Source organism: Dendronephthya gigantea, unplaced genomic scaffold (genome assembly GCF_004324835.1).
Source record: "Dendronephthya gigantea isolate DGI-Jeju-01 unplaced genomic scaffold, DenGig_1.0 000036F, whole genome shotgun sequence".
In the NCBI taxonomy this organism is placed as follows: Eukaryota; Metazoa; Cnidaria; class Anthozoa; order Malacalcyonacea; family Nephtheidae; genus Dendronephthya; species Dendronephthya gigantea.
Genome location: NW_021163046.1, coordinates 627,665 through 639,187, shown reverse-complemented (window position 1 = coordinate 639,187; position 11,523 = coordinate 627,665). Strand labels below are relative to the sequence as shown.

Sequence of the window (11,523 nt, the reverse complement as noted above, 5' to 3'; positions counted from 1 at the left end):
ACGTTTGCGCGTCACTTAAATATCATGTTAGTCGTGATTAGTTTGCTCTAATTAAACCGTTTCATTTAATTAAGTTCTAATCAATGCGCGCGCCCTAGACAAGTATTTGACTAAGAGACACCGAAAAGAGCACGCCACGTACTATTAAGAGCAAACTAATCACGACTAACATGATATTTAAGTGACGCGCAAACGTGTATTCAAGTAATTGCACTGATGAAGGTCCGGGTTAACGGACCGAAAGCTTTGCAGTATTTAATACTTACGTGGTGTACCTACAAGTTATTATAATGTATTGTTTATGTTCAGAAGCTCTATATTAAAGACTGGCACGTGCGCCGGAGTTAACGCCAGAACAGGCGTCTTGTTTCTAGACAAATTACAACGGAAAATTTGCTAGCATTAAACAGTGCGAACTCGTTTGGTAAAACTAAAAGCGACAACAATTGTTAACAAATCTTTTTCATTCCAAAAAATATTAGTTAGTTTAAATAAATTTACATCGATTTATAAATCATACATTTTCGAATCAATCATTTTAACATGTCCCATTTACTTGTTTGAAAACTTTGAATTACTGTGGTAACCCATGGACAAAGAATAATACGGCTGCAAACTGCATTTGTGTAGAAAGATTATAAAATGAAAGAAAATGACTCGCCATTTCAAATTAACAACGTTCGCAACTCAATATAAAGCCCCTTTAAACACCTCTTGAACACCCTTAGAATGATTTGTAAATTCAAGAGCGCTTTTTTACGAATAACTCAAAACTCATTGGGTTTACATGATTTTCTTGATATGTTTTGAATTTCCGGCAAATATCTATATCAACAACAGCTTTGTCTAAGCGCTAACAGCAATTAATAGAAAGTAAACGGCGAACTAATATGTTTAAATACAAAATTTATATGCTTGATTTAAACGAAAGTAGCTTCTAGTTACATTAACTGCTGAATTTAGACTGCTTTAAACAGCTATCGCATGAAAGACCTATCTATCGCATTTCTAACTTGTCCAATATACGGCAATAGTTTTAATTTTCAACCAGGAAATAGTTCCAAGTAATCAATCCCAAATCAAGGCCAAAGGCCATCAACGACAAGGGCATACTTTATGTTTCTTTTCTTCTTGCAAAGTAAGCTTGGGAGTTTCTAAAAATAAATATAATACAATCGACATCTATTCTCAGAAATCCAAGTTTAATACATATGAATGCGAGTTTAATGATTTGCAGAATGCTTTCAACCTTCGGTTTGTTTTCGACTGGTTTTTCCAAACACGCCTTCGCGACAGCATAAAATAGTTCGGCTAGGAAGGAAATAAATAAAAATAATTGACTTTTTTAGAAGTTATTGCCATGGGATTTTGGAAACTTATGGTATCTAAAACCATGGTTAATAAACTCACCAACATTTTCACCGTTTAAACTAGAAGTTTCGAAAACTTTCGCGTGGATTTCTAAGAAAGATGAATAAATTGTTACAACTTTGGTCTACAGTATGCTTTTCTTAAACAATGTTTTCGTGCTAGTGTTTGGTTTAAATCTTCAAAATAAATCACTACCATCTGCATAATCTGTTGTGGTATGATAATCAACCTGCCTCGCTTTTTGTCTTTTTTAACTAAATCTAATTTTGTTCCACATAAAAATATTTCACAGTTCTGAAAAAGATTCAACATCTAGTTTATTGTATAATCTCTTCAGTAATTCACTGGATATATTTTGTACCAGCAAATGTCATGTTTCGAACCTCCTCATGTGTGTGCAGTTCGTTAACCCAGAACTTCACTTTACTGAAGCTACTTCCAATCCGTAAGATCTGTAGGGAAATTGATTTGAGAGTAAAGATAGAATCGATTTAGCAAATACATGAATACAATCCACTATACTTGTACTTGAAATATTTACCGTAACAATTATTGCAGCCATGGCTCCTCTTATAGTAAATTCCGGCTCATCGCTTCATACCGTTCTGATCCTGCTGTATCCTTTATAATTTAAATTACTGCCTGTTTTTAAAAGTCCATTTTAAATAACTTGTAACCCCTGGACCCCATCTATGCCACCTGTGTATGGGCTTTATCTTAACCTACCATGTCATCTTTCCCTCTGAAAAAAGCTGAGTACTGAAATTAAAGTAACCCCAACTTGGCGTTATCTTAAGACTGTTCCATGTGAAAACCCAAGAGCTGTTTATTAATATTAATTTACCCAAATTCCTAATATGAGTGTTTGGTCGTTGATTACTTCTCTTTTGCCCCAAAAGCTGCACCTATCGTCTATGAAAATAATATGAAATGATGGCAGAATAAGACGGATTGATGTGTGTTAAGAGAAATATTGATACAAGCGTGGAAAGGTGCGGTATAAGAGGTCCTTCAGGTACATTTTAATTTAATGGATTGATTAAATTAATTAAAAATTCTGATTACACTACCTTTTAAATAGCAGTTCATTGGTTATACAAAAGGCATATAAAATCATCTGGCATTATAGACAGAAATATAGTAACAGAATATAAGTACAAGTATATATTAGGTACATTCAGAGCCATTTCACACTAGTAAAGTTGAGGTGAATATTATGGCAGAATGAGTAGTTGATTGGCCACAAATCTTAATGATCATAATGGTAGTTATTGAGCTAATTTGGGGAATCAATATCCTTATTAATTTTTTATTATACATATAATAAGGGCACTTGCCATTTCATCTTACATCATATACAAAAAAGTCACTAAAGATTAAACCTCAGGCGCGTCTGATCCAAACGATATACCTACATTTTGATAAGGAATATCCTTATTAAATCTGTCATGAAGGTATCTCTCAACGAGACAAGTTTTACCACTGTATTCTTTGCCAAGTAACACAACCTTTGCATCGACCTTGTTTGCCATGGAAAAACGCGCGATTGCCGATAGAAATATACAGTTTGAAATATTAACACAAGCCCTCTGTAAATATGGGCTTAATAAATCCTCAAATTGACTAGTTATGCTGAAAAAAAACTAGCGTTTGACGATGTCCGAGTGCTGTTCATGCACCATTAATCAGCAATTTTACACATCACGTTGAGGACGTTTTATGTATCCAAAGTTCCTCAGGCAAAATCCGGGCTTTGAAGAGCTGTCGATTCATCCACAAAGCAGATTTTCCAAATTTAGCGTCGAAAATGTAAACAATTTTCAAAGAATTCCCAAACAAAACCGAAAGTTGCTTCAACAAATTGTGTTTGTATACAAAGGACATTTACCGTAGGGCAAAGCACCAAAATGTCGTATGAAGCCATCAAAGTTCCGGTGTATGTCTTGTCAAAAATATGAGTTTAAAATTCCTAAAATGACTGAGAAATATATATTAAAAAGTCTAAAGATGATTTCGCTGTATTTTGTACATTTTTGCTCAAAATGATATCATTTTCAGGTCAATTTTATCCCGCGGGGAAAGTATTATAGCGGCACTTTATACCCTACGCAAGGTTCCTATGTTTCCATGCTGACTCTGCTGGAATCTGGAGGAACGATTCGATTCGAATTGTTTAACAGACGATCGACAGCTCAAAATGTCAATTCCAGCTCAATTCTCGCTGGCATTACAATGAATTCAGACGCGAGCTTTACCGTAGTGGATCGTGAACTAATTGCACCAGTAACCGCTCTGGAATTTGACGAAAAAGGGAACCTTTTTGTCGGTACGTGTTTCGATTTCGTCTGTAAACACTGGGAATTGTTACATTTGACGGTCAAAGGTCATTATGCATTTCTTCGAAAATCGCCTCGCTCCCTGTTTAGCTGAAGGTCACACCGTCACATCATAATGTTCCATGAATTTCGACCCCCTAAAAGCACCACTATTCAAGCTAACATTCCTGAATTCTGGTGAAAGCCTTTTTATAGGCCATTTTTTTCGACTGAATCCCATTTCGTTGGAAGCACGTGTTTGCAATTCTAAAATTTTACTTAGAACACACTACATATATAGCGTGTAATAGAATATAAATAGCATGTCATAGAATATAAATGGTTTAGCAACTGGGTTATCAGAATTGACAAAGCTTATTACAGCTAAACACGATTTAAGATGCATTTTAAAACCTCAACACAATGAAATTACCAGCTCAAATACCTGCATAACTACTGTTTAGGTGAAGGACCTTATCTCAAAATATATGATGCTACCATTGGAGAACTGGTTACAAAAGAGAGAATATTTGAAAGCCAAAGGATACATTCAATAAAACGTAAGCACGAACTGTAAGTCCCATCATATTTTTGATAAATATTTGAACATTTGATCAGATGTGGATATAAAGATAAATTTTGATAAGATCAAGCTTAAATGAACTATGAAGATTACTACATCTTTGTCCTTTGACATATCAATTTTACTAGTAAGAAGTCCATTTTGTGTCTAGTTTGATGTTTTTCATTAGACAATGCTTCTTCCCCTTAATTAGACCAATGACAGTAATTAGACAATTACTACAACCTGTAATTTGAACACACCCAAATGACCTCTAATTATAACACATCATGATTATTTATTACTACCAATTTATTATTACCTAATTTGAGTAGACCAATCTTTTCTCTAATTAGAACACACCATGTCCATGTACCTCCAAGTAGAACACAAATTGACTCCTATTTATTGTATGTCATTTATATCCATGTATTAGGAATCTCATTCTTCTTTTCTCTCCAATTAAACCACACCCTTAATCTCTAATTTAATCTCTATGATGGTTTAAACCACCATCATCAAACTATAATGATTCTATACATTGACCTATTCATACCAGCCCTTCTATATCCAAATTTCATAAGCCTATATACGTAATGAAAAATTAAATTCTCCGTCACTGCTAGTTTAATCACATATTTTTACAGTCTATCATTCAGACACACTCGGAACCAGGATTGTCATTTGCGGAGGACGGATTGTGAGGGTTCTGGACAGGCGAAATAGTGGCTCAACCAGGTTCAATATTTTTACAAATCTTAAATCTGTCCTAGAACATTTCTGATGCTTTGTTGTGTTTTAGCAAAGTCGAAACAATTCACAAAGAGACATTTAATGACTGGATTTGGGATGTTTGCTTACTGCAGGAGACAACGACTGAGGAATCCAATCGCATTGCTGTAGTTACAGGTCATAATGCTGTCTGGATATATGATTTTAACGAAGCCAAAAAGTGGTTGATATCTCAATGCGAGGAACAATGTATTTTGTATCCTTTTGAATTAATTCAGTGCGAATATACTCTTGGATATAGAAAACTGACGTCTGTAATTATGCCTACAGTCATTGTCCAAATGTCTTCAAATTTTCATGGAGTTTGACCATAAAACATGAGATTTTTTTCCATAATGGCCATCAACCGCGTGCAGATATTGTGCGAGATTCATCGGTCGAACGTTGAAGCAGATGTGGTTGGCGTGTGGAACAGTTTTTAACGAAGTTTTACTATGGAAAGTTACGGATAAGTCGCAATGTTCTTGCGATGGCAAGGTGCTTGTTAAAAAGCGACTGACAGGCCACGATGGCGTGATATTCTCGGTGAGGTACAGCGAGGATCGTGGATTGCTGTGTTCGGTGTCAGATGACAGAAGCATACAAGTTTGGCGGGCTGTCTTCGCACCTGATTATTCAGATGTTACAGTAAGTTACAGTCTAATGATGATCTTCAAAACCCTGCTCGATCAAGAAAGATTGTTTAGAACACATTTGTAAGACGCTGCAGGGGCGTGGCCGGTCCGAAATGAATGGGTGCACCCCTCGAATGCACAAGTGAGACGCGGTGGTCCCCATCCCTTCCGATTCCCCTGTGGCTACAGAAAAAATTTCCTGTCTCAATCTTTCTTATTTTGCCTTAGTTTCAAGCAGGTAAATTAGAGGGAACTTCGCCTACTGACCAATGTCTTTATACACGCGCAATATTCTAGGTATCGGCCAAGCCATTGTTAACTCTTTATGGCCACAAAGCGAGGGTCTGGGACTGTCTCATCTTGAAGAACCATATTGTTAGCATTGGAGAAGACTCAATGTATTTGTTGTGGAATTCTGATGGAAAAATAATTCGCTCGTGGAAAGGGCATATCGGTAATGTCGTGTTTTAATGTAAATCCTTTAAATCTCCTACAGTGCCTAATTTTCTCCTACGTTAGCCAACCTTAACCTACTTTAGCCTACCTTTACCTACTTTAGCCTACTTTAGCCTACCTTAGCATGCCCCACTTGGACTGTATTTCGCTACCAAAGGGAATATCATTCAATAGTGAGTCTTCCTACCTACCTACCTCTTCCTATGACAGGGAAAAGTATTTGGTCTTTGGCTTGTACAACGGACGAACAAACGATTGCAACGGGTGGTGGAGATGGCGCCATTAGGCTTTGGATGCTTGAGAATGACGTGGAAAATACGAGGAAAGAACATCATTTCGTTTCGAGCATCCCACAGCAACAAGAGATGACCACCTCTCAAACGAAAGAGGAAACTCCTCGATTGATCGGCTTACTTCAAGATGCCAGTGTCCTAATCATGACAGATCAAGGGTTAGTGTATTTACAATTGGTAATATATTGACTTGAAGAAGGGATCCTAATCCTTTCTTGATCCTGATCGATCCTAGCTGATCTCCTCTTGATCCTAATTGATCCTACCTGCAACCGTGCATAAACATACTACCCACTGTTTTCATTTTTTTAGGAACCTTTACAACTTCACGTGGAAACACGGTGGTACTTTACAATCTCCGGGAATATGGAGCCTCATTCATCATGAGCCAGCGTACGCGTCTTACAGCATCATGGCGCTGTCTGATTGTCGAACGATCGTAGCTCTTGGCAACCTCAATGGCAGTATCAAACTTATTTCTTTAACTGGTAGGCAGCATTTAATATTGGTTAAACTTCCTCCTCTCTCTCTATATATATCAACACATGCACATAATGTATCGAGACCGATTTCAGTTAGGCACATGGGGTACATTTTTTAATTCTTTGAAAGAAATCGAAAAAGATCAGTTTTATGAAAATTCTGAAGAAATCGAAAAAGATCAGTTTTGTGAAGATTCTAAATGAACGTTTTCGAGATCTGTTAAAAGGAAGAAAATCACTCATAACGTCGTTGGACATTACGTTGAATATTTCTTTACTCTTCTACACCCAGAACTTTCGTGGTGTGCCCTCGAGAGAAAACCCTACACTGACAAAGTTCTAAGTCTTCACTGGATCAAAGACGAACGAGGCGAGGGTAATTTTCACCTGTTCTCGTGCGGACCGGAAGGTTTGGTTATTTGGTGGTCAGTTGAGGGTCGAGGGAAGAGTAAAGAATTTCACTGTGAAGTGAAGGCAAGATTCCGTTTACCGTATTGTCGTCAGAGGTGGCCAAACTCTGTGTTTTTGGTCGACGGAGATTCCCTCTGCTCGACGTTTCTTCTCTGTGGTGATCGACGAGGGTCGTTGCATGTTTTTAAAGCAACGAATGAAAACGAGGTGAGTGTTAAAACGTTGATAGATTCCGTGGATCTAGAAACGATCAATAAAGTTATCGACAAGTGGTCGTATTGGTTGTTCAAGCAAAGTATTGGGTCAAATCTAAACCTGATAAAATTAGACAGATATGTCACCCGGACTAAAGAACTTGCGAGGTTACGAGATCTTTTGTTTCTATCGTTTTTCGTTCAGGCAACGGATCCAAAACAGTCCTTAATTGGTATCCACGGTCGGAATGGAGTGACATCGATATGCAGGAATTCTGGGTACATTTATACCACCGGGAGAGATGGCTGTATAAGACAGTATACATTGTCTGAGGGAGAACTGGAACTACTCGACAAGAGAAAGGTTTGAGAACAGTATTCATTTAATTTATGCAATATACGCACTGATCGCAAAATGTAAATTGGATGGCGAATGTGATTTATGTTTACTATTTTTTTCCAATGACGGATTTTACTTAAAGTGTCATATTATTTGCAAGTGTGATTGTTTAGCTTATATTATATTTATCCTGAATTGCCACGATCATATCGGTGCTTTTTTGACGTAGGTTTACAAGGGAATGGAATGGATTGATAGGGTTAATTTCACGCCCGAGGGTGAAGTGTTGGTCTATGGATTTCACACGGTAAGCTGTCTTAGTCTCTGTTTACGCTGTCAAAATTTGAGTTCATCACTGATAAATTCTATGACCTATATGACTGGTAGCAGTCTTAATTGGTAAAACATGCTTTCTTTGATCCAGGTGGATTTTATTATCTGGAGTATGACTCGAAATGAGGTCTTGTTTCGCATTCCTTGTGGTGGTGGTCATCGCAACTGGGATATCTCCTCTACCACGGTATAAACTTACACAATATATCTGCTCCAACATTTACTCTCTTCAAGTCTGTTTTAAGAATGATGTAACGTTTACAGTGTATAGTGCGGTCTGAATGAAGGCTTTCCAATTCAAGCCTTGTTTACGAGCTGCGTACAATTAAAGAAGTACGTATAACTATAAGATTCACAACTATTCATTTAGACAAATCATGATCTGGTATTCACGTATCTCAAACAGTCCTCCATCCACTTGCATATCTTCTCTGCAATTCAGAAACAACAAAGTTCGTCCATTATTCAGGTAAGTCTCGCTGTAACCGCATACGTGTCTGACATGACTTGTTTTCAGCCGTCCTGTCGATGTTAGTCATGTAGCGAGAAGCAAGTTTTACTGTATCATTATTTAAAATTGTTTTATGTATTTTAGGAAAGTTTTCATGGACGTGAAACCAACTGTGTTCGTTTTATCAGACCTCTACAAAAAACCAGCGAAGGTGAGCCTGTATTAATACGTCTTTCATATGCCAGAAATAACAAGGGATTAGTTTTTTGCTATAGAATTTCGCCTTGAGTGAAAATCTTATCTAGAATTATCTCAGCAATGAACTCAGTTACGATAGAACATATTCCACATTCAAGACTTTTGAAGTTTCGTTTAAGAAGCTGACTTAGGAAGCTGACTTGAAATTTTTGCGATCTTCACCTTGTAATTTGTTTATTTATTCTAAGCTTTCGGTCCGTGAGCCCGGGTCATCAGAAAACTTTAACAAACAAGTGCAATTTTCTTTTTGTAGAAATTCAGTTAAGTTCTCTTTTAGTAACTGGTAGTGAAGATACCACGATTAACATCATGTCCTGTATCCTTCGTTATTTTCGTTTTCAGAATGAAATAGATTTTCACAAAAAATACGCTATGTTTCTATATTTCCAAAATCCTTTGTCACCCTTAACAGCTATATACTAAGACAATCCCCAGGAAATCAATCGACAAAGATTCCGTAAGGTTGCATCTTGCGAGGGTCATATCTCAAGCGTGCGTTGCTTGGCTTATATTGAACTAAATCCTCAAGACTCTGAAGAAACGCCTTCTCTTAAACACCTGATATTCTCTGGTGGTAGCAGAGCCTCCATAAAGTGCTGGTCGTTGGATGTGGACAATATTTTGAGCGACAAAAAAAGCGACAGCTCTTCGGAAGAAGGGGCATCTTTACACTCTAGTTGTACGCTTTTTGCAGAGCTGAGAAGTCTCTCACGTAGGTCTCGAAAGAAGAAACGACTCCGCCACGATGTTGATGTCGGGGATTTCTCGTGTGATGTTCGTATCATGTCGCTCAGTATACTTCCACTTGCTGAAATTCTACCTGATCCAGGTGGAAGTTTAATGGATATCCGCCCGAATGCTGTTGGAGTAATTGCTGCTTGCTCGGACGGATATCTTAGGTAGGATTGATTAATTGATCTATCGACTGGGAATTGATTGCTATTATTGATTGGTTATGACCGATCTATAGAATTGCTATATTATGTGCCATATTTTGGTCACGTATTATAGCATTGCTTTACACAATATTTTAATCCATTTTCTTTCAGATTTTATGTGTTTGATTATAAACTAAAAACCTTTACGAACATCGGTCGAGGAAAGTGCAACGAAAGATGTTTACTTCGTACAGGACATTTTAACCACATCATATCTGCGAAAACTCACGTTGTTGTTTACGCGTCAGATACGGCTGGGTATATCAGCTTCTGGGATGTCACGCATATGTACGTTGAGCATTGTGCTCGTTTTTACAAAAATACTGATGATTTAGATGCAATAGATGAGCAGCTTTGTAAGCTAGACATGGAAGATGATGGCCCTGTCTTGGATGACGATGATTTCCAAACAGGAAGTGCTGTTAAGTGTTCGAACGACCGAATTATGCTTAGTTCAAAAAACGATCATATAAGAAGACCATTTTGCTCTTGTAAAATCCATCAGTCCGGGGTGAATTCTATCAGCTTACTAAGAAAAGGTAAGAGTTGTTTTACTTCGTACACAACGAAGCTGAGTAATCCTACTATTACTTGTTCTGATAAAGAATATCTTCTCCGTGTTGGCTCAGAATGGTGGCCAACATGATTCGTTGTATTGCATTAAGTTGAACATTTTTTGTTTTTGAGACGACGGTAGTTTTGTGCTGTGCAGCGGCGGTGATGACGGCGCTGTTGTGTTTACTACTTTCAAAATTCATGGCTCAAACGAAAAAGTAGAACTGGGATGTTGGGACATGGTTTCAATTCCTGATGCGCACACGTCTGCCGTTACTGGTAAGGTTTTTTTGACACTAGCACCAGCTTGCGCAGACCGACAATGCAAAAATATTCACAGCAAATTATCAATTCGTTTCACAAGAAATCAAATCGTATGCATTTTTGAGGTGTGAAACTCTTGGACAGCGAGACAGCTGTTTCTACTTCCGTCGATCAGAGAATGAAATTGTGGAGCATGGATTGGAGTGAAGAGGTACAAAAATTTGCTCAAAGCTTTATTTAAAAATAAGTGTAGCCTACCTTGGGCCCCCTTTTTGGCTTTTTCCTGATCTGTTTAATATTTCTGTTTCAGGGAACAAAGTTGTGTGCGGTCAATTTAATTGATATTTTCTGGCTCGATGTAGTCGACATTCAAGACATAGACGTGCTGCGGAACAAGTTAGTATAAATGAAGTATTTATCGATCAAAACTTTTCATGATATTATTCAGAATTTAGCCTGTTCTAGAATGTCGGTAAAAATGCACGAAATTCACAAATACATAAGGCCTAAAATGAATGGAGTTTAAAATAGGCTTTCATAAACAAATATGGGCGATTTTGGACGCGTTTTTGACCACAGGGATGTTTTTTAAACAGTTTCTTGCTTCTTTTACGTAGCAATGGAACATACAGCATCGCAGCCTGTGGCGTAGGTTTACAAATGCTGACTTTGAAATCCCTTTGTCCGTAATTCCCGACCTAAATTCTGACAGAAGGAAATATTCTTCGTTGGGTTCGCCAAGAATAACAGCCCGTTATGCATTGGCCTCGACAACTCATCAAAGAAAGAATATTGATGTTCAAGTGATGGAAAAGTTTTAAAGCATTTGGAATTTTTTTGACCGAGGAAAATGGTTTTTGGTTTAGATTTTTTGTTGCTAAACTGCGGTATATA

At 37.4% G+C, this 11,523-nt stretch overlaps 1 protein-coding gene and 1 pseudogene across 2 annotated transcripts; one reads left to right on the top strand and one right to left on the bottom strand.

The window, feature by feature from the left end:
• Positions 1 to 1,079: 1,079 nt before the first annotated feature.
• Positions 1,080 to 3,285, bottom strand: LOC114525885 (annotated as a pseudogene).
• A 231-nt stretch (positions 3,286 to 3,516) lies between these two features.
• LOC114526024 (WD repeat-containing protein 6-like) lies at positions 3,517 to 11,488 on the top strand. 2 transcript variants are annotated; one of them, XM_028547517.1, is made up of 21 exons: positions 3,517 to 3,697; positions 4,151 to 4,246; positions 4,896 to 4,986; positions 5,051 to 5,236; positions 5,397 to 5,667; positions 5,952 to 6,108; positions 6,321 to 6,561; positions 6,716 to 6,891; positions 7,178 to 7,503; positions 7,696 to 7,854; positions 8,060 to 8,137; positions 8,255 to 8,350; positions 8,534 to 8,632; positions 8,759 to 8,825; positions 9,126 to 9,188; positions 9,297 to 9,771; positions 9,922 to 10,349; positions 10,498 to 10,644; positions 10,755 to 10,840; positions 10,940 to 11,025; positions 11,247 to 11,488. In XM_028547517.1, exons 1-21 carry the CDS (start codon positions 3,604 to 3,606, stop codon positions 11,317 to 11,319), a joined length of 3,495 nt encoding a protein of 1,164 aa, XP_028403318.1. In that variant the 5' UTR covers positions 3,517 to 3,603; the 3' UTR covers positions 11,320 to 11,488. The 2 variants fall into 2 exon arrangements, with proteins under 2 accessions (XP_028403318.1, XP_028403319.1); XM_028547518.1 differs by lacking the exons at positions 3,517 to 3,697; positions 4,151 to 4,246 and having other exon boundaries at positions 4,717 to 4,986; positions 5,115 to 5,236.
• Positions 11,489 to 11,523: the final 35 nt, after the last annotated feature.

Excerpts from the sequence above, each read along its gene's own strand:
- LOC114526024 (XM_028547517.1), top strand. The coding sequence starts at position 3,604 with ATGAATTCAGACGCGAGCTTTACCGTAGTGGATCGTGAACTAATTGCA. Across the intron at positions 3,698-4,150 it reads AAAAGGGAACCTTTTTGTCG|GTGAAGGACCTTATCTCAAA; the intron begins GTACGTGTTTCG and ends ACTACTGTTTAG. Across the intron at positions 7,855-8,059 it reads AACTACTCGACAAGAGAAAG|GTTTACAAGGGAATGGAATG; the intron begins GTTTGAGAACAG and ends TTTTTGACGTAG.